The sequence below is a fragment of the Penicillium subrubescens genome (genome assembly GCF_028828155.1).
Source record: "Penicillium subrubescens strain IBT 31985 chromosome Unknown utg000005l_segment0_segment0, whole genome shotgun sequence".
NCBI classification, from domain to species: domain Eukaryota; kingdom Fungi; phylum Ascomycota; class Eurotiomycetes; order Eurotiales; family Aspergillaceae; genus Penicillium; species Penicillium subrubescens.
The window spans coordinates 2,464,651-2,490,501 of NW_026643155.1; the positions used below are offsets into that span (position 1 = coordinate 2,464,651).

General features: G+C 49.8%; 12 protein-coding genes across 12 annotated transcripts; 7 read left to right on the plus strand and 5 right to left on the minus strand.

The window, feature by feature from the left end:
* Window positions 1-273: 273 nt before the first annotated feature.
* On the minus strand, window positions 274-1,158 carry N7473_007414 (phosducin family protein; the record flags this gene model as incomplete). The annotated part of the gene is made up of 3 exons (XM_057153354.1): window positions 274-766; window positions 834-1,016; window positions 1,121-1,158. The coding sequence occupies 3 exons, from the start codon at window positions 1,156-1,158 to the stop codon at window positions 274-276; spliced, it is 714 nt and encodes a 237-aa protein (XP_057007692.1).
* Window positions 1,159-1,593: 435 nt separating this feature from the next.
* N7473_007415 (coatomer subunit gamma) lies at window positions 1,594-4,541 on the plus strand (the record flags this gene model as incomplete). Its single annotated transcript, XM_057153355.1, has 4 exons — window positions 1,594-1,669; window positions 1,753-3,378; window positions 3,431-4,246; window positions 4,309-4,541. 4 exons carry the CDS (start codon window positions 1,594-1,596, stop codon window positions 4,539-4,541), a joined length of 2,751 nt encoding a protein of 916 aa, XP_057007693.1.
* Window positions 4,542-5,566: 1,025 nt separating this feature from the next.
* Window positions 5,567-5,853, plus strand: N7473_007416 (uncharacterized protein; the record flags this gene model as incomplete). The annotated part of the gene is made up of 2 exons (XM_057153356.1): window positions 5,567-5,581; window positions 5,662-5,853. 2 exons carry the CDS (start codon window positions 5,567-5,569, stop codon window positions 5,851-5,853), a joined length of 207 nt encoding a protein of 68 aa, XP_057007694.1.
* Window positions 5,854-7,288: 1,435 nt separating this feature from the next.
* N7473_007417 (uncharacterized protein) lies at window positions 7,289-8,176 on the plus strand (the record flags this gene model as incomplete). Its single annotated transcript, XM_057153357.1, has 2 exons — window positions 7,289-7,549; window positions 7,739-8,176. 2 exons carry the CDS (start codon window positions 7,289-7,291, stop codon window positions 8,174-8,176), a joined length of 699 nt encoding a protein of 232 aa, XP_057007695.1.
* A 55-nt stretch (window positions 8,177-8,231) lies between these two features.
* Window positions 8,232-8,525, plus strand: N7473_007418 (uncharacterized protein; the record flags this gene model as incomplete). Its single annotated transcript, XM_057153358.1, has 1 exon — window positions 8,232-8,525. The coding sequence occupies one exon, from the start codon at window positions 8,232-8,234 to the stop codon at window positions 8,523-8,525; it is 294 nt and encodes a 97-aa protein (XP_057007696.1).
* A 517-nt stretch (window positions 8,526-9,042) lies between these two features.
* N7473_007419 (F-box domain protein) lies at window positions 9,043-10,281 on the minus strand (the record flags this gene model as incomplete). The annotated part of the gene is made up of 2 exons (XM_057153359.1): window positions 9,043-9,826; window positions 9,881-10,281. The coding sequence occupies 2 exons, from the start codon at window positions 10,279-10,281 to the stop codon at window positions 9,043-9,045; spliced, it is 1,185 nt and encodes a 394-aa protein (XP_057007697.1).
* A 345-nt stretch (window positions 10,282-10,626) lies between these two features.
* N7473_007420 (putative HAD superfamily hydrolase) lies at window positions 10,627-11,953 on the plus strand (the record flags this gene model as incomplete). The annotated part of the gene is made up of 3 exons (XM_057153360.1): window positions 10,627-10,754; window positions 10,821-11,123; window positions 11,182-11,953. 3 exons carry the CDS (start codon window positions 10,627-10,629, stop codon window positions 11,951-11,953), a joined length of 1,203 nt encoding a protein of 400 aa, XP_057007698.1.
* A 394-nt stretch (window positions 11,954-12,347) lies between these two features.
* dps1 (putative aspartyl-tRNA synthetase Dps1) lies at window positions 12,348-14,071 on the plus strand (the record flags this gene model as incomplete). Its single annotated transcript, XM_057153361.1, has 2 exons — window positions 12,348-13,337; window positions 13,394-14,071. 2 exons carry the CDS (start codon window positions 12,348-12,350, stop codon window positions 14,069-14,071), a joined length of 1,668 nt encoding a protein of 555 aa, XP_057007699.1.
* A 186-nt stretch (window positions 14,072-14,257) lies between these two features.
* On the minus strand, window positions 14,258-14,979 carry N7473_007422 (DUF4149 domain-containing protein; the record flags this gene model as incomplete). The annotated part of the gene is made up of 4 exons (XM_057153362.1): window positions 14,258-14,424; window positions 14,485-14,773; window positions 14,835-14,868; window positions 14,948-14,979. The coding sequence occupies 4 exons, from the start codon at window positions 14,977-14,979 to the stop codon at window positions 14,258-14,260; spliced, it is 522 nt and encodes a 173-aa protein (XP_057007700.1).
* Window positions 14,980-15,312: 333 nt separating this feature from the next.
* On the plus strand, window positions 15,313-17,977 carry N7473_007423 (ATP-dependent DNA helicase 2 subunit KU80; the record flags this gene model as incomplete). The annotated part of the gene is made up of 11 exons (XM_057153363.1): window positions 15,313-15,441; window positions 15,499-15,553; window positions 15,605-15,671; window positions 15,720-15,787; window positions 15,841-16,009; window positions 16,063-16,123; window positions 16,179-16,688; window positions 16,744-17,120; window positions 17,179-17,375; window positions 17,435-17,904; window positions 17,960-17,977. The coding sequence occupies 11 exons, from the start codon at window positions 15,313-15,315 to the stop codon at window positions 17,975-17,977; spliced, it is 2,121 nt and encodes a 706-aa protein (XP_057007701.1).
* Window positions 17,978-18,258: 281 nt separating this feature from the next.
* On the minus strand, window positions 18,259-19,454 carry N7473_007424 (Qc-SNARE protein; the record flags this gene model as incomplete). The annotated part of the gene is made up of 2 exons (XM_057153364.1): window positions 18,259-18,310; window positions 18,367-19,454. 2 exons carry the CDS (start codon window positions 19,452-19,454, stop codon window positions 18,259-18,261), a joined length of 1,140 nt encoding a protein of 379 aa, XP_057007702.1.
* Window positions 19,455-19,917: 463 nt separating this feature from the next.
* N7473_007425 (SIP1 domain-containing protein) lies at window positions 19,918-21,282 on the minus strand (the record flags this gene model as incomplete). The annotated part of the gene is made up of 2 exons (XM_057153365.1): window positions 19,918-20,923; window positions 21,050-21,282. The coding sequence occupies 2 exons, from the start codon at window positions 21,280-21,282 to the stop codon at window positions 19,918-19,920; spliced, it is 1,239 nt and encodes a 412-aa protein (XP_057007703.1).
* Window positions 21,283-25,851: the final 4,569 nt, after the last annotated feature.

Sequence of the window (25,851 nt, forward strand, 5' to 3'; positions counted from 1 at the left end):
GTTGTAGATTGATTCATAAACATCATGAATTTACTGTACGGGCAATCACTAACATATGTACTTGCTCATAACAACATATCGCAGCTGTCAGCTTCAGTGCCGATCTGGATTGAGGGTACCAGAAAAACGATCCACGTCTTTTCACGTCTTTTTGCGTTTGTGCCTCCTGCTTTTCCATTCCCAGTGGAGTATCATATGGGCAAATCATAATATACACAGCCTGCTGAAATCAATAGAGGTTTTCGGTCGTAGTCATGCAATAGCGCAAAGCAATCAATCCCAGTCGTCATCATAATCTTCAATATTGAGCTCATCATCCTTGCCGCGGTCATCGTCCGAATCAGATCGCTTCTTGAGACGGACATCACTCTCCTTGACGGCTCCGATCTCAACGAGCAGTCGCTCTAGGTCTTCCACCTTGGTACGAGGACCATTAAGCTCTCGCAGTGTAACGAGCTGTCTCTTAATTTCGGTGTCCTTGTAGACGAGAATAGTAGGTGTGTTTCGCTCCGGGTATCCCTCAATGCACATGTCGGCACGGATCTCGCAGAACTTGACATCACCAAACTTGGTTGCCAATTGGCGCCAGAGCTCGGTCAGCACGCGCGATTCGACGTTGCCGCCCTGGGAAGTCAGGTTGACGAGGACGTAGGCGCTGTTGGAAGCTTCGGTTACTTCCCGGGCGTAATCGACTTTCTGGAGGGGGTAGACTTGGTTGAAGAGGCTGGTTTGTTGGAGGGTGGAGAGCTCGGCAAGGCGCTTTTGGCTGTTGGTTTTGGAGTTTAGCATTGGTTCTGTATGCTTGATGGTGCTCTGTGAGTCACGAGACTCACCGATATTGCTGGATGAAGTCTTCATCCTCTTCATCCTCGAGCGCATCCAGCTCGTCGAGGTCCTTGTCCTCCAATCGGTTCTCGTATGCTCGGCGCTCGGCCGCGATCAGGGCCTCCTGAATCAAGGGTTCCGGATCTTTTGGTTTCTCAGGAATGATTCCATGTTGACGAAGGATATCGTTCCTAAACCAATCGGTGTGTTAGAACGAAGGTACCTATGAGGTATCTTCAGGCGGGGAAGCATGGATATATATGTGTCCGCCGCAAGCTAGCAGCAATATACATACCACTCGGTATCCTCGTTGGGGTTGACTTCGACCTCCATTATGTCTGAAATGTAATTTGAATCAACCAATCCTCAATAATATTTGAGCAGTGGAAGGGTGTTTATCGAGGTAGAGTGGGGAGAGAAGGCAGCGCCGCAATGCATGATGCCACTTGTTTGCAGTGTTTGGTCCCGGGCGCCACAAGTGGCTGCCAAACACACGGAAGGCCACCTTCAACTTAACTCCATAAACAGTGCCGTGGAGCTCGAGGTCGAGATTCATCACCACTTCTTCTCGGGTTCTTTTTACTCCTCTCTTCACTCTCCCTGTTTTGTCTGGGGGTTGACTATGCGAATGCAGTAGCTGCCTACACCGCCCTCGACTGCTACTACTGTGTCCTCCCTCCCTCCTCCCCCCGAATTGCAACACCCAACACAACGAACCGAAGGAGATCGTGAGCACAATCGCTGGTGCAATCCCAGCACCTGGGCAACATGAGTTACATGAAGAAAGACGAAGATGCGGATCAGGTCATGATCAAGCTTGACCGGACCTCCGTGTTCCAAGATGGTAGGCTACCCGCAATGCCCCTGGCCATGCGGCTTACTCGCGCAACGGTCCATTGCACGCTACTAACAAGACAATTTGTCTAGCTCGACTGTTCAATTCCTCCCCGATCTCGCCGCGAACATGCCGTACCCTCCTGACCAAGATTGCGGTCCTCATGTTCACCGGGGAGCAGTTTCCCACGAATGAAGCCACCACCCTCTTCTTCGGCATCTCGAAGTTGTTCCAGAACAAGGACCCCTCGTTGCGACAGATGGTGTATCTCATCCTGAAGGAGCTGGCCAACACTGCGGAAGATGTGATTATGTCGACTAGTATCATCATGAAGGACACTGCGGTCGGCAGCGACGTACTTTACCGGGCGAATGCTATTCGTGCTTTGTGCCGCATCATTGATGGCTCGACCGTCCAGGGTATCGAGCGATTGATCAAGACTGCCATCGTGGACAAGACTCCCTCGGTTTCCTCCGCTGCTTTGGTCTCTTCTTATCACCTTCTCCCTATCGCGCGCGACGTGGTGCGGAGGTGGCAGAGCGAGACCCAGGAGGCGGCCTCGGGATCAAAGCAATCGTCTGGTTTCCTGGGCTTCTCATCTAGCTCCCAGGCTCACGCTATTTCCCAGTCGAACTTCATGACCCAATATCATGCGATTGGTCTCCTGTACCAGATGCGCTCGCATGATCGCATGGCATTGGTCAAGATGGTGCAACAATACGGTGCTGCCGGCGTGGTGAAGAGCCCGGCGGCTTTGCTGCTCCTGGTTCGCTTGGCGGCCAAGTTGGCGGAGGAAGATGCTGGTCTCCGGAAACCCATGATGCAGATGCTGGATGGCTGGCTCCGTCACAAGCACGAAATGGTCAACTTCGAGGCTGCCAAGGCCATTTGCGATATGCGGGATGTCACTGATGCCGAGGCCTCGCAAGCCGTTCACGTCCTCCAGCTGTTCCTGTCCTCCCCCCGATCCATCACCAAGTTCGCAGCCATTCGCATTCTCCACAACTTCGCTTCCTTCAAACCCCATGTCGTTAACGTGTGCAACCCCGATATCGAGTCGCTTATCTCCAACTCTAACCGCTCCATTGCCACTTTCGCTATCACTACGCTGCTGAAGACCGGAAACGAGGCCAGTGTCGACCGCCTGATGAAGCAGATTTCGGGCTTCATGGCCGATATCACCGACGAGTTCAAGATCACCATTGTCGAGGCTATTCGCACATTGTGCCTCAAGTTCCCCAGCAAGCAAGCCGGTATGCTGACCTTCCTGAGCGGCATTCTGCGCGACGAGGGTGGTTACGAATTCAAGCGCACGGTTGTTGAGAGCATGTTCGACCTGATCAAGTTCGTTCCTGAAAGCAAGGAGGAGGCCCTCGCCCACCTCTGTGAGTTCATCGAGGACTGCGAGTTCACCAAGCTCTCCGTCCGCGTCCTTCACCTGCTCGGTGTTGAGGGCCCAAAGACCTCCCACCCCACCAAGTACATCCGCTATATCTACAACCGTGTCGTTCTGGAGAACGCCATTGTCCGTGCTGCCGCCGTCACTGCGCTGGCCAAGTTTGGTGTTGGCCAGAAGGACCCCGAAGTCAAGTCCAGTGTCCAGGTTTTGCTCACTCGCTGTGTTGATGACACTGACGATGAGGTTCGGGACCGTGCTGCCCTGAACCTGCGTCTGATGAGCGCCGAGGACGAGACTGCCTCGGCTTTCATTAAAAACGGTGAGCCTTAATCATTATCCATAAATACGTACTGTGTTACTGACAAGCACAGACTCGATGTACTCCCTTTCCACCTTTGAGCACCAGCTCGTCATGTACGTCACCTCGAACGACAAGCAGACCTTCGCCGCTGCCTTCGATGTTTCGACTGTCCCCGTTGTGTCCCATGAGCAGGCCTTGGCTGAGGAGCGCACCAAGAAGCTCACCACTGCCACACCTACCCTCAAGGCCCCATCAGTGGGTCCTCCCAAGGGCAAGGCCAATGGTGTTGCCGAAGCCGCCAGTGCCGCCGCTACTCAGAAGTATGCCGAGCAGCTTTTGCAACATCCCGATATCAAGGAGTACGGTGCCTTGCTCAAGTCCTCCGTGCCTGTTGAGCTCACTGAGAGCGAGACTGAGTACGTCGTCACTGCCGTCAAGCACGTCTTCAAGGAGAACATCGTCGTGCAATATGATATCAAGAACACCTTGCCCGATACTGTCCTCGAGAACGTGACCGTGATCGCCTCGCCGTCAGAGGATGATGTGTTGGAGGACGATTTCATTATCCCTGCCCCCAAACTCTCTCCCAACGAGCCCGGCGTTGTTTACGTCGCCTTCAAGAAATTAGGTGGCGAGCACAGCGTTCCCATCGCCTCCTTTACCAACATCCTCAAGTTTACCAGCAAAGAGATCGAGCCTACAACTGGCGAGCCAGAAGAGAGTGGCTACGATGATGAGTACCAGGTGGAGGACCTCGAGCTTACCGGTAGCGATTACGTTATTCCCACTTTCGCTGGTAGCTTTGACCACGTCTGGGAGCAGACCGGTGCGAACGGCGAGGAAGAGAGCGAGACTCTACAACTAAGCAACATGAAGGGCATTGCTGGTATGTTTCCTCATCCTTTCGTTAACAAGCTATCACTCGATTACGATACTAATGACTCTCAGATGCCACCGAGCAACTCATCTCAGCCCTGTCTCTTCAACCACTGGAGGGTACCGACGTTGCCCTTAACAACAGTACCCACACGCTCAAGCTCTTCGGCAAGACCGTGTCCGGTGGCCGCGTCGCCTCTCTTATCAAGATGGCCTACTCCAGCAAGAGCGGCGTCACAACCAAGATCACTGTGCGGGCAGAAGAGGAGGGCGTTGCTGCTGCGGTGATTGCATCTGTCACTTAATGTCTTCTTTTAACCTATTTCCCTTTTCTTTTTTTCTTGCCCAGCTTTTTATATCAAATTGTAGTAGACATGAGGATCTTCTTTTCGGTCCTACTCTCCCGCACACAAATCTTCCACTCCTACCTACCCCCTGTTGATGTTTTCACTGGTGCCTGTTGTTGATTAAGCTTCCAAGGCGATCTCTTTTTTCTGTTTTCTTTGCTGGTTGTGACGAGTCCCATGATGACTGCTACAAAACTTGGAGGACTTGGTCTGTCTGCTGTCGAGCCAGTTTCGTTTTGGACTTTACTTTTTTGCCGTGTTTTAGGTGTCAAATAGATCGATCGGTGCGGAAAAGCACTATGGTCATATTCTCAATAGTGCTGTTGTCTTCTTGGAATTCCCGTAGCTGATAACTGCGTCAGGGTGCTCTCGTTTGGTTTGAGATAAGGATCTGGAATGGATTGTTTGCGGTTGAGACTCATATTGTGAAGAATGCCTGTGGTATACACAAGACAGCCAACTACTAACTCATGTTGTACATGATTTGCTGTCTCAAGCAGTGGAGCAGTCATTGACTTTAATTGAGAAGGTGAAGCTCATTTTCTCGAACAAACAGACATACTTTACGCGATAGAATAGTGCTCATAATTTGGCTCCAGACCTTCCATGCTAGACAGCAAAGGGCGCGTGCAGGAGCTCTATAGACGGGGAGTATCTGGATAGCCCTTGAAATGACACACCTGAGTATTCTAGGCGCATGACATCCATTGATTCGAACAGAGGAAACTTCAAGTGAAATTCTGGGTTAATATGGAACTTTCCCTTAATTTTCTAAGACTGAGCAGAAGAGGGACAACCTTGCGATTGGAAACTTTCCCTATCATCACCAGTTGACTGGATTTCCTTATGTACCTCTCGTTTGAGCGCTATGAGGAGTCTATTTAAATGGCTTGCAGTTTTTCCATCAAACATTCTCTTGGACTTATATATACTCTTCTTAGCAGGGCTATAGTCAAGAAACTGGCCCAAATATTCCAACTATAATGTGGAAACTGTGTGTATGTGGTACGGCTAAGGCTGCTTCAATATACTCAATAAATTCTCAACTAGGATGACCTACTTACTATATTTGAAATAGCTAAAAAGTGGCGACGATGACAATGGCAGAGGACGTGGCGAGCAAGCGGACGGACCAGCCGACGCAACCGACGAGCCCCTCCAGGGTGTGGGAGTTTCGGCAGATGCCGAGCTACTCGTAGATGCCCAGGCCCGCGCCGGTGTTGAGGAGAAGGAGGACGAAGGAGAAGATCCGGACCAGAAGACCAACTAGGGCAATTCGGGCAAGAACGGGCAAGAAGGTGAAGTCGCTCAAGCGGTACCGATCAACCTGCTTATATATCTAGGAACACAAGATACTCGACGAGTGTCAGCATGTGAAGAGCATCCGGACTCGCCAGCACTTGATAGGCCAAGAGCTCTTATAATATCCTCACCGACCAGACTCTTTCCTCGACACTCTCCCATCACTTGTCGTCACTCCTCTTCCTATTCTCACCTCCTTTCTCCAAGAATTCACTTGAATCAAAACTATGATGTCCACCATACTATCTAGGTGGGGTGCCTACCTAGCAAGCTCAAACGCTGAATGCGCTTGTCCTCCGAAGTCCCCTCCACAATCGCCCTAACGACATGATAACCAATGACGACCGGCTGGACAATCTGGCTGTGGTGACCCTTGGCGGTGTCTTACATCCGGAAGCTATAATGCGATTTGAGTGGCCTCGGAACACGGATACTATGACAATTTCCCACTGCGAGAACCTGAATACTCAAGTCGTGGAAGGAATCCTCAAAAAACCCAGCCTTCAAATCCAGCTGAGAAGCTTGACGGTCACCACCTCTAATGACCATATCTTTTTGAAGATCGCCAGGGAGTCACCGAAGCCCTATTCTCAACAATGGAGACTTTTCTCTATTTCAAAGTATCCGTAGATCTTCTGATCTACTTTGAAATCCTCGCTCCGTCAGGAAGGCACCTGCGCCTAAAAATCTTGGAGCTTGATGAGCCTTACTTTGAAGATTTCGACGAAAACTTTGCTGATAACTTCAGGAGTGAAGTGAAAGACGGCATCCTCGCGGGTCTCTGGAGTATTGGTATTTCCAGATCTGCCTCTCTCTGGATGGCACGAGAAGATATTCATGTCTTTCTCGTTATTCATATTTATCAAATAGGGCAAAATTCTGGACTGTTCCCCGAAATAAAGTACGTGGATGACTTTTATGAACACAGGGGTTTACCAGCCCTTAACCGATATCTCTCACCCAAGCTCTGTCTGGAACTACTCTAGTCGAAACAGCCCGCTATATTATTGGTAGTTGTATGCATCACCATTCCATGATATTCTAATGGCTCATTACTCTCATGACTAGCATACTGAGTTAATTTAGCCTGTATTCATGTTTTTGAACAATCTCTTCAAACCGGATATAATATATGCACCAAGGCTATAGTCATAAACCCGGCTAAGCTATGCTGATTATATCAACAAACGTGGAAGTTGTGGGTGTGTGGAATAATCAAGGCCAAGTCAACATAGCAAACATTTTTTCTGGTGTTAATTGCCTGACAGCTCATGAGCTCTTCTATCCTCACCAGTCACCGAGTTCCCCACACATCCTCTCATCACTCGTCACCACCCATCTTCCCATCTCCACCACTCTTCGCCCTCGAATCTCACTGACATTCACACAAAACCTTCCTCACCATGACTTCCGGTATACGCTCGCACCTACCCACAGAGGTATTGATTATCATCATCGGGTTCCTTTTCGAAGACTTGTCCACAAACCTCGGGACTTCTCAGACCTCTCTTCAGCAACGCGACATCTACAACTTTTGCCTGGTTTCTTGCCACTGGTACTCGGTGGGGATTTCGTACCTGCACGACAGCCCTTACATCTACCTGAATGGGCATTCCAATGAGCTCGTACTGACAATCTGCCAAGATGATATGGGTGTCACGTCGGTCTTTGGATGAATGGTGAAACAGCTGGACTTGGGTATTATGGACCTGGAAGGATATGGTAGCTAGCTGGCCGAACTGCTCTAACGTTTGCCAACTCTTGAGTTTTTCACTGCGCCACATATTTCTCTCAAGTAAGTTCCTCTACCATTCCTGAGACTTCTCTGGAGACTAACATCCATATCTTCGCAGCCCATTCCAGATGCTGGAATTTCACGCTGTCGCGCCCTGGAAGATCTTGACCTCGGAGGTATCTGCGGTACCGGTGTCGACCTCAGACTCATCAAGCGCGTTGTGAGCAATCTCGTGCAGTTGCATTCGCTTATTCTCCCATACTCCCTCGAAATCCGCCATGTCGATGTTATCACTGGTTACGACTGGCCAAGCAACTTGGCCAGTATGACTTATGGCGACCTTCTGGACCCAGAGGCTATGTTGTATTTTGATTGGTCTACTAGATTGCAAAACCTATCAATCTCTCACTGTGTCAACTTGGAAACCAGAGTCCTTGAGAGTGTTCTCGGGCACCCGCTTCAACGATTACAACTCAAGGGCCTGAAAATTAGTGCAGCCAACGATAGGCTATACACAGCTTCCTATGAAGAGACAGAGGTCCTTCGCTCTATGTAGTTTGGTTTGTCTGAGCATCCCAGTTGATCTTACGACTTACCTCGGACTTTTTGCCATGTCTGTTGGTTGCCTGCGCTTGAGGGCTCTGGAACTTTGTGACCCTTACTGTGGGTATCAGGATCACAATTTGGCTGTCAGATTGATGGAAGAAGTCGAGGACGGGAATCTCATGAGTCTATGGAGCCTCAGTGTTTCCGGAGAGGCGGTTGGCTGGGTACAAAGTCAAGAAGGCATGCTTGACATGGTCCTGAATCGCCGATATCAGGAGAACCAGCCACAGGCTGAGCTGGCGGAGGAGATTTCGGACATGATGGCTTCGAATAAGCCAGGGTTTCATCATCTTAAGTAAGAGGCGTCTTTCGGCAAGTCCAGTGGCGAGACTCCTTCCATTTGGATGGTAAATGGAATGATACATCAGGACCTGAGTCAACTCACATGAAAATAAATTTGCTTAATACTTTCGAAACGCCTTTAGGGGCCTCTTGCTGATGCAAATTCCATGTATCTTTCCAAAAGGCTTCCGGATGATGCATTAGCATCTTTGCCAGAGTATTTGGATGATCCTGTCTAAGCTTTTCTATTTCTAAGGATTTGAGATACCACGGGCTCTATTGCTATATCTTCAAGGCTGCATGCTGTAGGCATGGCGAAGCCAACAGGCCCGGCAGATTTTCAAGTTTGCCCACCTCAAAAGTTGGTAATTTACCTTCTTGGGATAGTTTGTAGTTCTTTTTGACAGGGAGAACTTTGCTCAGACATCCAAAGGATTCTTTTATTCACTTGCAAGGCCGAAATGACGCTAAAAGGGTATCTTGCTATTGAAATTGACTCGAAAAACCATCACTCATAAAATCGTCTCGGATCACTTAGACTATGGGATCATCATCGATAGTGTAAATCCCCAAATCTTCGATCGTCAGCTTGTCAAGTTCGTCATCCGAGCACTCCTCCACATGTTTCCATATCTCATCATCGATTCGTTTGTAGGCGTCTTGAATGTGCGGTAGGGAGCTCTCCCCGATCCCCAGAGCCCAGAGATTGCAGAGATTGTGATTCAACGCTTTTTCAAGCTCTCCTGAGAAGTCAGAGGCCAATTCATCGTCAAAATATGGCTGTGTCAACTCCAGGATTCGGAGAGGCAGTGGTTGCATGCCATCGGGAACAGGGACTATGCATAGATATTCCATAAAGTCCAGAGGCATTTTGAGGTAGGTCAACTTCCCAAGGATGTATAGAACGGTCGATTCCAATTCTGAGAACATGTTTGCGTTCTCGTTGTGCAGGTGGAGGATTTCGAGTTTCTCACGAAGCTCCTCGTTGCAAAGTATGCTCTCAAGGATTGGTGTATCCAAGTTCTTGCAGCGTTTTAACTCTAGTCTGTAAAGACCGGAAGGCCAGTCGAACGTTGACATGATCTGAGGATCAAGGGATCCTCCAATAGTCATATTAAAAAGCTTTGGTGGCCAAATTCCTGCCGAGCTATCTGTACGAGTGATCTCCATGCTAGACGGCAATTGAAGCTCTCGCAGCTCTGGAAGATTGCTGACAGCCTTCTTCAGGCGCGGAAATTCGATTGCCCCACCTCGAACTAGACTCAGATCGAGATGTGTTAGGTTTCGGCATTTTGAGATTGATGCAAGACTATTGACACTATTCAACGAGTGAGTTTGTGCCCTGAATTCAGGTGTTCGCGGGATTACTTACCCAATACCAGTTTGCGGGGCGATGAATGTGGTCAAGCGTGCCTTAACACGGCTTATTAACCGTGACGTCTGACTGTTCGAGCTCTGATGAACTAGAGAGCCTAGGTGCAAAACTTTCACCAAAGATCCGAGGTCGACTTTGCTTCTTTTGACACCAAGAGGAGGGCTCACAGTATTGGTGAACTGTGCGAATTTGTTGCCTTGCCAGAGTTGGGGGAAGTCGTAGAGGTATGAGATGCCAACCGAGTACCACTGCCGAGAGACCAGGCAAAAACTGTGAAGGGTCTTTTGCCTTTCTACTAGCATCATACCACCAGGGTCATACCTCCGATCATAGAATATCATTTTGGCGATGATAATGAGAATCTCCGTAGGGAGATGAGGGCTTTGTGTTGTCTGCATGATAGTCGAGTCCGGGCTGGGTCACTCTCATATCGCTGGTGTGCTCGTGCTTTCAAGACGTGTGGTTCTGGGAATGAGAGGATAAGAAGCAGAGATGTTCACAGTGGAAACCGAGGAGCTTGGAAGTAAGACATTGTCTTTTTCCGATCTGGGATCTTGCCTCGGAGAGCAGGATAAGCGCGATACCCGTTGTGTGGATTGACTTTGGATGTTGCAGCATGGCAATTCGGAGAAAGTGAGGAGGAGAGTGGGGCGGAAGCGGAAGTGAGTCGGAGATGATATCACCTCGACCATGTTGCCCCTTTCAAGCCTTCAAACCTTCCCGTTTTTGCGCGACGAGACAGAATGCGCTCTACTACAGTGTGGCGATCATGGAGCCTCCTCCAGAGAGCATCCGTCAGGTGCACCGCGAGTCGCCGAGCCATTCAGACTGCAAGCAAACCCCGCATCCCCAACTTCGCTTTTGCCTTCGAGTGAGTGACAGCAATGTATGCTCGCGCCCAGCCCCTTGAGTTACAGGTCTAACACGGGTATGATAGCATTGATGGCGTCCTCCTCCGAGCCTCGAAACCTATTCCCGGTGCAGCCGAGTCATTAGGCCTCTTGAAAGAACAAGGCATTCCCTTCATCCTCCTCACCAACGGCGGTGGTAAGCACGAGACGGAACGCGTCGCAGAGATTAGCGAGAAGTTGAACGTACCACTGGACCCGACACACATCATCCAGAGCCACTCCCCTTTTGCAGAACTGGTCAAAGGTACGGACGAGGCTAGTGCGTTGGAACACAAGTGCGTGTTGGTAGTGGGAGGTGATGGCGATCGCTGTCGTCGCGTCGCGGAACAGTATGTGGGCACTTTTGCAACTCACATATGTCCATTGGTTACTGATGCGTATCTACAGATATGGGTTTAAGAATGTCGTGACGCCAGCAGATATATTCATGGCCGATCCATCCATTTGGCCCTTTTCGAAGAACTTTACAGATTATTACAAGACCTTCGCGCGGCCTCTTCCTAAGCCAATGGACCCCACTGACCCGTCAAAGGGCCTCAAGATTGATGCCATCTTTGTGTACAATGATCCTCGGGACTGGGCTCTGGACACCCAGGTGATCATGGATATTTTGCTTTCCTCAAACGGGCTCATGGGTACTTTGTCGGAGAAGAACGGCAGGACCGACCTTCCCAACCACGGGTATCAACAAGATGGACAACCACACCTTTACTTCTCTAATCCCGATCTTTGGTGGGCAGCCGCCTATCACCTGCCTCGTCTTGGCCAAGGAGGCTTCCGAGAGGCACTCGAAGGTGTCTGGGCTGCGACGACAGGTGGCCCCAGCAAAGGTATTGAGCTGAAGAAGACCGTGATCGGCAAGCCTCACCAGCCAACCTATGAGTTTGCCGAGCGGCAGCTACTTCGGAACCGTGCCACAACTTTCAGTGGCGCAACAGACCTTCCGCCTCTGCAACGAGTCTACATGGTCGGAGATAACCCCGAGTCAGATATTCGGGGTGCAAACTCCTACCGCAGTGAGGTTGGTAGCAGCTGGCAGTCCATCTTGGTGCGTACTGGTGTCTATAGTGGCGGCGAGCCCGCCTGGACTCCGCAACTCATTGCGGATGATGTTCAGAAGGCAGTGCGGTGGGCGCTCAAGGCTTCCAAGTGGACTTAGTTCATAGATCATCCAGAGCAGCGCTTTGGCAAGTACGTATGCACGGTGCTGGTGCTGTATATACATGTGCTGCAGCCCGAACTGATACGGTGATTATTCTTGAAGCGAATTCATTAGCATTGTCATATCAGTTGTACAGTTATGTTGTATCTTGTAAATGTTGTTCTGTATACTTCCTAAAGAGCCCAGATACTCAGGCAACAATTTCGAGATAAGGCTGTGTCACATGACCTTACCCCCCTCTTAGGGCTTAGGGCAGTTTTGCACGGCGGGGTGACTCAAGACAAAGTTGTCGACCGTCGAGCTTCCTGTTTCAGACCTCATCAATAAGGTAAGATACATTGGGTCCAGTTCTTGATTGGAAATCTTGTCTAACACCTTGCCTACTAGAATTATGGCGGACTCCGAATTGCCTACCCGTCCCAAACCCGAGGAGACTAAAGAGGCCGCGCCCGCGGAAGGCGGCGACTCCAAGAACGCCAGCAAGAATGCGCTGAAGAAGGCGGCCAAGGAGAAGGCGAAGGCTGAGAAGGCTGCTGCCCGTGCAGCTCAAGAGAAGGCTCAGGCTGCCGCTGCCGAGGCCAATGATACCGCCAAGGGCCTCTACGGCCCGATCCCCGAGACCGCGGACGTCATCTCTACCACCCGTTTCAGCGAGCTCTCCGAGGAGTACTACGAGAAGGAGGTTACTGTGGTGGCTCGTGTCGATAATGCGCGTGTGCAGAGTGCCAAGCTGGCCTTCCTTATGCTGCGCCAGCAGGGACAGAAGGTTCAGGCCGTCATTGCTGCCGCTGAGCCCATCTCGCGCCAGATGATCAAGTTCACCGGTGGATTGAACGTCAACTCTATTGTGCAAGTTACCGGTATCGTGAAGAAGCCCGAGATCCCCATCTCTTCTGCGACCATCAGCCACCTCGAGCTACACATCCGCAAGGTGTACATGATCTCCGAGGCCGCGCAGATGCTTCCCATGCAGGTCAAGGATGCTGAGCGTCCTCCTCCCACCGAAGCCGAGGAAGGACAAGTTGATGCTGAGGGTGCTCCTATCGTTACCCTGAAGACCCGTCTTGACAACCGTGTCCTGGATCTGCAGACGGAAACCAGCCAGGCTATCACCTGGATCTCCAGCGGTGTTGCACAGCTGTTCTCCGAATACATGATCAAGAGCGGTTCTCGATGGATCTTCACCCCAAAGTTAGTCGGTGCCGCCACCGAGGGTGGTAGCAACGTCTTCGAGGTCAAGTACTTCAAGCGCAACGCTTTTCTCGCCCAGAGCCCTCAGCTGTACAAGCAGATGTGTATTGCTGGTGACATGGAGAACGTCTTCGAGATTGCTCCTGTTTTCCGTGCGGAGGACAGCAACACCCACCGCCACTTGACTGAGGTATGACAATCAAGCCAAGACATGAGAAGAGTGTAACGATCTAACCCAATTTGCAGTTCGCCGGTCTTGATTTCGAGAAGACCTTCCAGAACCACTACCACGAGGTTCTGGAATTTGCCGAGGACCTCCTGGTCTTCATCCTTACCCAACTCAAGGAGCGCTATGCTCCCCAAATCGCTACCATCCAGAAGTCATATCCCAAGGCGGGTGACTTCAAGCTCCCCAAGGATGGCAAGGCCCTGCGCCTGAACTACATGGATGGTGTTGCTCTCCTGAAGGAGGCTGGCGTCGATATGTCCGAACAGGAGCGCTTCGAGAACGATTTCACCACCGCGATGGAGAAGCAGCTCGGCCACATCATCCGCGACAAGTACGACACTGACTTCTACGTGCTCGATAAGTTCCCCATGGCCGTGCGTCCCTTCTACACCAAGGCCGACCCCAAGGACAGCCGTTTCTCCAACTCTTATGACTTCTTCATGCGTGGTGAGGAGATCATGTCCGGTGCCCAGCGTATCAACGATATTAAGGAACTGGAAGAGTCTATGCGCTCCAAGGGTCTCGACCCGACCCAGGAGGGCTTCGAGGACTACCTGAACGCCTTCCGTCAAGGCTGCCCGCCTCACGCTGGTGGTGGTCTGGGTATGAACCGTATTGTGATGTTCTTCCTGGGCTTGCCTAACGTCCGTCTGGCTTCGCTCTTCCCTCGTGACCCGCAGCGCCTGCGGCCATGATCGGCTAGTTGTGTAGATAGCTATAAAAAAGAATACATTGATTGCATGACCTTCACCTCCAGCTCTTTGTATTCAATTACTTGGCACGACACATAGCACGACTGGAAGAGAAGAGAAATTTCTTGTTTTATAGATGCAGTACATGGATGGTCTCGTACATTTCCCTATCCCAAAGCCTCGACCCTCCTACTCCAGCTTCTTGCTCATGACAGCGCCGTACCAGACGGTCGCAATCAAGCTAACCAAGTTCACCAAGCTAGAGAGGCCATGAATCCGGCCAAACTTCTTGTTGAGGGCCACCATCTCCTTGGAATGAGGTGGAGCATCATAGCTCTTCTTTCCATCGCGGGTTTCTAGACAACCAGTCAGTTCAAGAGCTATAGAGCTAGATATCAAGTAATCCAATGACTCGCCTTGATGCTTGCGCTCGCGCATAGTCTTCGTCGTCAACGGACGCAGGACAAACATGTTGATAAGCCCTGTGATAGCAACGGTGGCCATGGGCAGCAGAGTATTGTAGCGGTTCTCGGGAGCAGCCAGGCCCGAGAGACCGAGAGCCTGTCCACCCCTGCTGGCAGTCAGAGCGACGACTATCGGCAGGGCAGTCTGCATCGAGAAGTAGACTGGGAAGATGGCGGTTTGCAAGGTAGCAAACTGCGGCCGCGGCAGAGCGCGGAAAGCCACAATACCACCCACGAAGGACTATCAAGAAGTTAGATCGACTGGCTTTGGGTTTTTGAATGGCTGCTTGTTATCAAATTACCTGGAAGACCTGCGATCCCAGAAGGGTGCCGTAGCTAGGAGGGTGTTAGATGATATTTTGATTCGGACCATGGTCAAAGCTCTGCTTATCTCCCAGATCTTCGGAGTACATGCCTTAGAATATGGTAAGGGCGAGGGTCAGTCATGATTGCGATATTGCTGCTTGCTGGAGACAATACTGTGTAGTTCTGAGTCGAGTTGAGCGTGGGGAAGCTCGCGGCATGGACGAGGTGGTATGAGCTGTCTAAAGCCACGGCCAGATGTGCTGCAAAGTGGTTACTGCCACTAGATAGTGACGTGGTAAACCTTCTGCACACGCACCATCTTATAACCACGCAGATCAAGTGATGTCATGTGCGCGCGTCTAGAGCTAAACCAAAAAGGAAATATCACGCGTCTGCCTACATCGCGGCTCTTTGAGACTCCGACTTCTTGACTTTCTCCAATTTTTATTTATCACAGCCCAAAAAATTTCAACCATGGCAGATAAGGAGGCTACAGTCTACATTGTCGATGTGGGCAAATCCATGGGGGAGCGTCGACATGGTCGTTCCGTCACGGATCTTGAGTGGGCCATGAAGTACGTCTGGGACAGAATCACGGCTACAGTAAGCAATTGGCACGTTTTTTGACCTTTCAAGGGCTTTGATTGATTCTTCAACTAGGTTGCAACTGGTCGTAAAACTGCTACGATCGGGGTGGTCGCATTGCGGTCAGACGGTACGCAACTCGCTCTCACTTCTTAACCCGTCTAATTATTTCGAATTCCAGAGACCTCGAATGAGCTCCGAGAGGATACCAGCTTTTCAAAAATTTCTGTTCTCCGAAATCTCGGGCAGTATGTTGGTGATATTCGTTCTTGTTGAACCTCGGGCTAACTGCCTAGATTCCTCATGGCTGACATCCGACAACTGCGAGAAGCAATCAAACCAAGTCAAACGAACAAAGGCGATGGTAGGTGGCCATTGAAATTCTTCTTGACTATGCATAATCTTACTTGGTTCTAGCTGTCTCTTCCGTTGTCGTTGCCATTCAAATGATCAACACCTATACCAAAAAGCTCAAGTACAAGCGAAGGATTGTCCTGGTTACTAATGGCACTGGACACATGAACAACGAGGGACTGGACGAGATCCAGAGGAAGATACAAGATGATGGCATTGAGCTTGTTGTTCTGTATGCGCTTCCTCTAATCTTTGTCCTGCTTTTATCTTGCTAACGAGTTCCAGTGGTGCTGATTTCGACGACCCGGAGTTTGGCGTGAAGGAAGAGGATAAAGACCTCCATAAGGTGACATGAACTGGATGGAACCTTTACGAATCCCCATTCTAATCCAAGTTGATAGGCTGAGAACGAGACGCTACTCCAGGTTCTCGCTGAAGGCTGCGGAGGTGTTTTCGGCACACTTGAGCAAGCTATCTCCGAGTTGGAAATTCCCCGTATCAAGATCACGAAGAGCATGCCTTCCTTCAAAGGTTTTCTCTCTCTCGGTGATGCATCCAAGTATGAGACTGCTCTTCGCATTCCCGTCGAGCGTTACTTCCGAACCTACGTTGCCAAACCACCTTCAGCAAGCTCCTTTGCCCTGCGTTCTGGTGGACAGGAAGAAAACGAAGCAGGCGCAGGCCAGTCAACAAGTGGTGGTGAAGCTCTTACTACTATCCGCACGTCCCGGACATATCAAATCAACGATGAGTCCGCGCCCGGAGGCAAAGTCGACGTTGAGCGCGATGATCTTGCAAAGGGATACGAGTACGGACGAACGGCTGTGCACATCAGCCAAACGGATGAGAATATCACCACTCTGGAGACTTTTGCGGGCATGGAAATTATTGGATTCGTTCAAATGAACAAGGTACGTTCCACAGATGCCAAATTGCTTCCGAGATGAGACTAACATTGCTATGCAGTATGATCGATACCTACACATGTCCAATACCAATGTCATCATCCCACAGAAGGCCAACGACAAAGCATCGCTTGCATTGTCATCTCTTATCCACGCACTCTGGGAACAAGAAACCTATGCTGTTGCCCGGCTGGTGGCCAAAGAGGCTAAGCCTCCAATAATCGTGCTCCTCGCTCCATCTATCGAGCCAGATTACGAGTGTCTCATTGAGATCGCCCTTCCATTTGCCGAAGATGTCCGCTCATACCGGTTTCCACCTCTGGACAAAGTTGTGACCGTCTCAGGAAAGATTGTCACTGAGCACCGCAATCTACCAACTGAAGACTTGCAGCAGGCGATGAATGATTATGTCGACAGCATGGAACTGGACGGAGAAGAGTATGCAATCCGGTCCTCGGACATTCATGCACTACAATCGCTAATCAACTCTATGTAGGCTGCCCATTGACGATTCGTATTCTCCGCTGCTTCATCGAATTGATACGGCAGTGCGGTACCGCGCTGTCTATCCCAATGAGCCGATCCTTGAACCTTCGGAACAACTCACCAAGTTCGCGCACCCGGACAAGGAATTGGTGCGGGAAGCGAAAGATTCCCTAGAGAAACTCATGTCCACAGCAAACGTCAAGAAAGGTAAACCAAGTCACAAATCTCATCAAATCCAACAATACAAGCTAACTCTACCCCTTTAGTCCCACCCAAGACCAAAGGCCGCAAGCGCCTGCGTGAGACCGAAAAACCCCTCTCCGGCCTCGACGTGGACGCCCTCCTCAAACAAGAACCCAAGCGCACCAAGATCTCCGCGGAGAACGCCATTCCTGAGTTCAAACAGATGCTCTCGCGTGCCGACAGCATTGAGATCATCCATGACGCTGTCAAGCAAATGACCAGCATTATCGAGACCCAGATCAAGCACAGCCTTGGTGACGCGAACTATGATCGTGTTGTCGAGGGGCTGGGAACTATGCGTGAGGAGCTCGTGGACTTTGAAGAACCAACGCTTTACAATGACTATTTGGCCGCGTTGAAGGGGAAGATTCTCGGTGACGAGCTGGGTGGTGATCGAAATGAGCTGTGGTGGCTGATCAGGAAGAGTAAGCTGGGACTTATTGATCAGGCTACGTCCGAGGTGTCGAAGGTTACGGAGGACGAGGCAAAAGAGGTAAGCTCAAATGCAAGCGTTGGGTTTTGAGAGCGACTGCTAATCTTGTGTATAGTTCTTCTCAGCCTCCTGAACCGTCAGGCGTGATTCATCGCTTTCGACTTGAAGTTTGCCGCATTTTTAGCTAGAAGAACCATCAGATGAGAATTACACACGTTATGACACAACAAGTCTTCCAATTAACCTTTGTAGACAATGTTACAAAGTATCCAAATGTTCTAAATTCGCCCTCGCTAAGAATCAAAAAGGTAACAAGAAAATGCCAAATGGAACTGGTATAGAATGGCGCGCGCTGTATAGAATGCTCAGCAGAAAAGACGAATGATTGTATGCGATCCCCTCCACCTCGCTGCTTTACGAAATCTTGTCGATTCGCTTTTTGCTTACGTTGAGCTTGGCATTCAATCTATGCCACACAGTCAGTAAAACATCTCCAGAGAGTCAAGGGGCCACGAAACGCACCTGTCGGTATCCTCGTCCGCCAACTTCAACAGCTCGTTCTGTATTTCCAACTCTTCATGTATAGCGGTTCCCAGCTCCCTCTGCCGTATAATAATCTTCATCAACTCCTCCACACTCTGATCCTGATCCCTGATCGTCTGCTGCTGCAACTGCAGCACACCTTCGTTGTCCAGCTCGCGTGTACGCTCAGTTTCTTTGCCGAGGACTCTTCCGGATCGCGCAGGATTCCGACGCCCGCCGTTCGCTGCATCCGCTTCGCTGGCCCTTAGGAGCGCCTCCTTATCCTGAACCGAGGCCACAGTCTGGTCGAGCCGGCTCTTGGCGGCCATGGCGTGTAATAGATCTTCCAATCCGTCCCTTTCCTTGCGTGCATTTATGAGCAGATCCTTGCGGCGGCGAAGCTCACCCTCTCCCAAGGTGGACGATTTGGAGGATTCTTGGGTGCCCCGGCCACCGAGGTTCTTCAAGCCTTCCTCTAATGTGGTGATCATCGACCCTGCGCGAACGAGACTAGTTTTTGCTTGTGCTGAGCTTTCGTGCTGTTTCTGGGGTGTTGTCTCCTGGTCGCGGCGGGAGAGCTGGAGCCGTGCATCGTGAAGATGGGATTTCATGTCGCGGTAGTAATCAAGCCAGAGCGTTGGGTCGGAAATTGAGGTGTTGGCGGCTGAACCGGGGTCTGTGATGGCGGCATGGAGTCGGGAGGATGTATTTGACGTTCCAATCGACGTAGAGATCGCTGCTGCGGTCGGGAGGTTCAGGAAAGCTCGCCATGCAGACGAAGTGCGCCATCGTCCATCGGACGCCTCGTTGATGGCGCGGAGATATGTCTCGAGGCCGCGACGGCGTTCTTCACGGAAGCGTTCATTGGAGACAGTGTTGGAGAACCATGATTTAGATGGGAGAGGTACAGGAGGCTCGGCGTTGGTTTGGCTGACCAGATTGCTGTGGAAAGCTGCAAAGTCGGAGTAGCGCTTGGAAACGGTAAAGGAGCGGAGTGGGAGGCGGAGGGTGATATGGTAGAGAGTGTGTGGGGGAGAGGTATGCGAGAGGGTTGTTGTTGGGATGGAGATCTCGATGGTCGGTGCCATGATTAATTTAATCTGGCAGCAGGGGCATCAGAGGAGGAGCGTGTGGTAGTTGGAAGTTAAAGGAAGATAAGAAGAGATTCAGTTGTTGCGGTATGAAGCTGAGCCCATGACGCAACATCCCAAAGTAGTTTAGCCCGATCTGTCAGGCACCCACACAATATCAATCACCTGCAATGAGCATGCGACAGTAGAGTTCCATAATATTGAATCAATTATGGGTTGGAAACTAATCTCAGAAACGATTTCTTAGCTATAGAGGAAAGACCATTCAAGGTGTACTTGGAAAGACCCTTCGAAAGACCTTTTAAACGTATCTGGTCAGACCGTTTTTGGTCTCGATATTCAGACTTGTAAGCACTACACGATGTAAACGTAGCACCACTGATCAACAGAACTTTCAAGATGAGAGAGAATAAAAAATTTTGCAATTTGACAATTAACAGTCAGGGTATCTTCAAATATTTCACATCTCATCCACAGCTTCGTCTCGGATCCAGACCTCGCGTGCATCTAGCAGATCCCGCTGGCCAAAGAACTCGCCCACGATTGTGATGATCATGTCGAGCAGGACCCGCGCTTGTTGAACCGAGTCCCCGGGTTCCGCTTGATCTCTCTCATCAGTAACTTCTGGGGCGGCGTCACTCTGCAACTTGGCTTGTAATCGTAACTTGGCTGCCTCCAGCGCCGCGGACAAATCGGCATCGGGCATGTCCGCATCCTGGGCCTCCAGGCCCTCCTCTCCCTGACCTTCGCCTTGAGCCTCCTTCTCTCGCTGAGCCTCCTCGCCATCTCCATCATCTGAATCAGACGCCTCGCTATCCTCAGCAGCTCGCTTGAACTCCGTCTCCTGCATCCTAAGCAGAATCTTCGCGGCGCGTTTGCCTAGACCGCGTAGCTCTCCTACTTGATCCGTTGCCAGCTCTCCGACCTCGCGACACCTTCCCAATAAGCCCCAGGCCCATGCGCCAACCCGTCGAACCAGATCGGGGTCTCCGCCTCGTATATTCTCACTCAACCCTCTGGCCAGGATGCTCAGCACTCTTAGCACACTTTCCGAGTCCAAACAAGCTAACTGTACCATCTGTGGGTCAACATCCATCAGCAACCGCCGCCATTCCCTACGCGCCGCTGGATTTCGGGCTGGGAGACTGATGGGATGGGCGTCGTCAAGAGCGGCGATGGCGGTCGCTGGAGGGGTACAGCGCAGGGTTGATCGGAGGAGAAGAAATCGGTGTCGGAGGAGGTTGTAGTATGATATTTGCGCCTCGGGAAATCGTTCATCTGGGGCGCTGACCGGCTGCTTATCAGCCTCCACAGGTGCGATGTAGGCCTCGTCCTCATAGAACCCAGCCGGGAACCGGTGTAGGCGTGACGCATCTGCTTCTGGCTGTGTAGTGGATTCTGGGTTTTCAATTATTCTTACAGCGACCGGTGCGGTAAAAAGTGAGGGCAATGAATTGGCTTCAGATCTAGAGATTCAAGCATGGCAAAAGTCAGATCCAGTGTCGCAACACGAGGGGTGGGGAGAGAGGGGCTAGGGAGCACGCAGTAATGTTCAGCAGACGAGAGATATCATCCAGGAAGGAGAAACTCACCGGACCATGCGCAGATACTCCATTCCATCGTCTGCAGACCCGTAGAACAGCTCATCACCGCCGTCGTCCAGCCCGGGGAATGCGCTCTTCTGCCCAAAGACAGGGTTGTTACGAGGTCGCTCATGGGTCTGGGTTGATGTGGAGGAGGCAGTGTCACTTGCATCTTCATTCGAGATGCGAAGTCGCTTGTTCGAGGGCTCAGACATGGATGCTTTGCGTTTGTCGGGCATCATGGGCAGAGGTGTTGGAGGTGGAAAAGTCGGGGACTCTGGGAGCTCCGGCCTGAGGCTCCGATAGCAAACATGATCAGCGATAAGAGGCGATAAGAGGCTTATCAATATATTCGACGCCGCCAAAAGTCCGCCCGAAAAATATTGATATTGAAGGCATAAAAGGAGGGCACTTGAGCAGTAGAATCGGGGTTTTTGTCAGTGTAACACAAAATGACCGTTTTCTAGCATATTATGGGGGGGAATTCCCTAAGAATGGGTGGTTTGCATGTCAGTAGGGAAGGAGCTAGATGGGGTTCAACCCCTCCCCCCTCCTCTTTGGACCATTCGAATTGGAACAATTGAGAATAGAGACACTCGGGAAACAGTGAGGATGTGACCTCAATAAGTTCATATAAGTATCACATGTCTGAAATCCACTTCAAGAAGAGAAAGCTCAACATGTAAAGCTCGATAGGGACAGTAGATGGGTACACCCACACCATGATGATGAGACCAATTTTACGAGAGATCTTCATAATTCAAGTGGCTGTAGATTTAATTGCAGAAAAGGACCCTTGTAGAATTAATTAATTTGGTTGTAGATGACAATGTTGTTGTGTAGATGGAATGTTGTAAACTGTTTATCCGAAATAAACGAAGATATATTTTGATGAGAATGCTGCATCACCACCACCAAATTATTTGGAAGTTTTTGCGCTGGTCGGAACACAATTTAGATTATGTGAATAACCTCACCACTTGATTGCATCGCCAAAATTCACAGAATGGTGGGTGGAAGAGGACGGGAATAGCTTCTGGACGCAGTTGCCGTGTAGTTGAGATTGCCTGTGGAGTGAGTGGGACAGCCCTACAGCGGCCCACTATTAAGGCGGGCAGCCACCCAATTATGGCCCCGCCCACCCCCTGTCAGGGCGGATAAGCTACCCGCTCCACATACTGTCTACATACTGTAAACATGAGAAATCGTCCGATTTCTCCCTAAATCAACCCCTCCAGCCTAACCAACGGGTGAGTGGCGTAGTGGTAAAGTACCTTACCCCTATTCTCAGCCTCATTGAACAACCCGGAACACCCGTCGCACACAGCGATGGTTCTCATCCGGAAAAGGAGCCTACCGCGCCGCTGCTGGTCTTGCAGCCGATGCACCACGATGATCAATCATCACGATAGCCGTGGTCCCCCTATCTCTCACTTTGCTCAGTTGCATTCCATCCACGGACTCGAGCCACACAATATTAATGCGAGAGCGTACCTTCATGCATACCTGCACAACTGCTGCCGAAAATGCCCTTTACAATCTCCACCCCCGTGGCGTCTGAATTGGTGCTTGTGAGAGCGACCCGATCCGTCACCTCGTCGGCTCCACTGGAGAGAAAGGTGGAGGCTTTTGCTCCTGTTCCCAAGTTTTTGGTTGGACCCTGGCCGAAGGTTCCTCGTTTTCCTTGTCAGTACGAGTTCTGACCATCTTTTCCATGTGTGGCCTCTCACAATAATGGTGAACCGTTGAAGCAAGGACAGTTCCTAGTGGCAAGAAATCACAGTGCACTCAACAAATTTAAAGCCTCAGAAATCTGCGAAAGGCCCTATTGTACAACTTTTCGAATTATTTCAAGAGTGGTAACAAGAAAGGAAGAAAAGGTAGGGTGGTGAACAGCAAGCAGAAATAGGCCCTTTCGAAGCCTCAGCCACGAGGTCCTTGTTTCCTTCTGAAAGAACTATCAGGCAATTGACTATACCTCTGGCAAGTGGAATACAGGGTTTACATACAGTCTGGATGACTCTGACATGGTTGTTTCCAATCCCGAGGCTGGCACGCATGATGACATTCAATAATACCTCGAACAAGCAACTAAAATTAGCACGCTTGATGCAGAAATACGCTTTGATAGGGCCAACAAATAGATGTCTTTCTTTGATACACACTGACTGTCACCTGAAAGCCTACAACATGTGTTAATACTAAATATTGGGGAGCATACTAACATAAGATGTTGCAGTACTCGACTGTTAAGGCTCAGGAACCGTGCAAGATGCTATATCCATCCATAAGAACTTCAGTAGGAATTGGTAGCCTTGGGACCGTGAAATCGAGGACATGCGATAAGACGCGAAAAGAAATGCAAAATATACCTATCGCCAAATTACATATCCACTCGATCCAAGTAGAATAAACCCCTCGACGATTGAGGCGGTTTATTGTAACACATTTGTCGATGAAGAGTGATTACCCTGTTTCCGTGTATTTGGAGAGCACTCTACTTCCTTTTTGGATGAGACATTGATAATCTAGAAATTGTGCATTTAGCCTGAGATTTGTACCGAGTACAATGTCAAAATGACTAATATCACCGCTCTGTGGTGTTTAGAACAATATCAATGGTATGATACGCGATGCGCACGTCTTCTAGTCAACAGACTTTGCAAGCTGTCATACTACAATTGTGTGACATTTACCCTGACCTGTCACCGGAGGTTATGCCTAGGAAGCTGGCGGCAGCCGAATAAGCAGGCACTACTATATTAATATGTCACGTAACCTGGGGTCCAAATTCAGTCAGGATTTAGGGTCCATGACACATATACACACAGACAACACACATAATACATTGCTTGATTGGTATGAATGCTGGAATTAAAGAGCACTAGTCGCGTGGTTGCTCATGCGCACGGCGTTTGCTTTTAAATCCAGGCTAATTGCTGCTTAGTACAACTTTACCTTCCTTGAAACCAGCTTCATGGTTTCTACGATCAGAAGACCTTTTGGTGCTCACAACACAGCCCGGACTAATGTCATGAGTCGACTGGTAGCTAGAACGATGAGACACCCCCACGTGATAATGGGTAGAAAATCATTTTAAAACGTTATATCTTGCTTTCTGGAACTTGACCTGGATAACAATCACAGCCTGACAGTCCAATATGACATGACCGTCAGGCTTCAACGCAGGCATCTTAGTTTTCCTAACGATACTAGTGAATTATTCAGCCATCATATGTGTGTATGTCATTTTTTATGTCGATCCGTACTTCATTTACCACTAGCTATGAGTAAGTCTCATCAATTTCGACATAATTATCTTCAAAACTCGCTCCGTATGGAATCGAGAGGCTGCAGTTATAGGGCCCATAATTCAACCATTTGGCCTCACATGTGGGGCTCAGCGATGGCAAGAACTCGAGGACGCAGCACCGAAGAAGCCCCTATTACAATGGTTGGCCTCTATTCAAACAGAGCAGGATAATCTTCTTGCATCTGCTCCCTTAATCACCTGGTAAATTCACCTTACGGTAGGTGGGACCTTTGTGGATGGCAATCTGAATTACAGAGTAGTACTATATGTTTTGATTCGGTATCAGAGACGCAGCTGATTCACACTCTCTTCCCCATACAAACAAGAATTTCAACTGCAAATATGAATAAGGTACTTTTCTCATTGAAATTCAAAATCTAACTTTCGGCTCTCTACCTCCGTCTATTACATATTAGATCCGATGGTGATTCAACTCCTAGAGAGGCTGTTACTGCGGCAAACCTGAAGAAAAGGGTCGAATGACTTCCATAACGGATGAGCATTGTGACCCTTACTTTAACAGTTTTTGAATGGCGACAAATAAAATGCTGCAAACCAAAGGCATAGTGATGATCCACATATAGGGAACGCCAAATGCGCTCTTTATATAGAGCTCATTTAAGGGAAGGCCCAAGTCGTCGTAGAATCTTCGACAGATACGATCTCCATATTTGCGATCGGGCATTGTATATACAGGCTCACCGTCTTCTGTACTGATTTTACATGCCACTACTAACCTAGTGTTACCTTTAGGTGTGGATGCAAGAGAATTTTTGGCGAGGACCCTTGTAGGGAAGTGTCCATCGCGCACTGGAGTATGTGGCACAGAACATGACCCTGTTGATAATGATAATAGAATTCTACAAAGCCGTGCCCGATGTGGCTCAGTGATATATAATACATACCAAATCTGTGAGCGCTGCACAAGTTGGTTGAATCGAATTTTTCGACAGCTGCGTCCTATGACCGAATTATGGGTTTGAAGCTCATTTCAAATTCTGCCCATCAGGTCTACAGCTCTTTGACACGTGGAGTACAAAATATGAAAATTTGCGTCATGTATAAGTCATTTCTATGTTCTAGGTCCTTCCAGTGGCCAGTTGGCGGTTCAAAACGTCTGATCGTGCGCATGCTTTGCAACGCATCGAGTTCACTTGAGATGTTGCCTTGATTGGCAAGTCAGGATGTTGGTCTGGACGTCACTTGATAAACTAAAAGCTACTGTAATATGGGCAAACAGTCCTGCTAGAACAACGTATTATGGACGCAAGAGATTTGGCATGATATATACTAATGTGGAAGCCCAATTGTTCCCTGTGAAATTTGTAGCAATCCCAGTCGACGACGCCTGACCGCCCGCCTTCATCGACCAAGGCGACGCATCTAAAGTAGTACAATGCTATATCGACGTTTAACTTCTATCAAAGGCTGATGCGTGGGCTCGATCCTACCTGTATCCGTGTACTTCTAAGTATAATCCGAGGGATCATTAAGACAA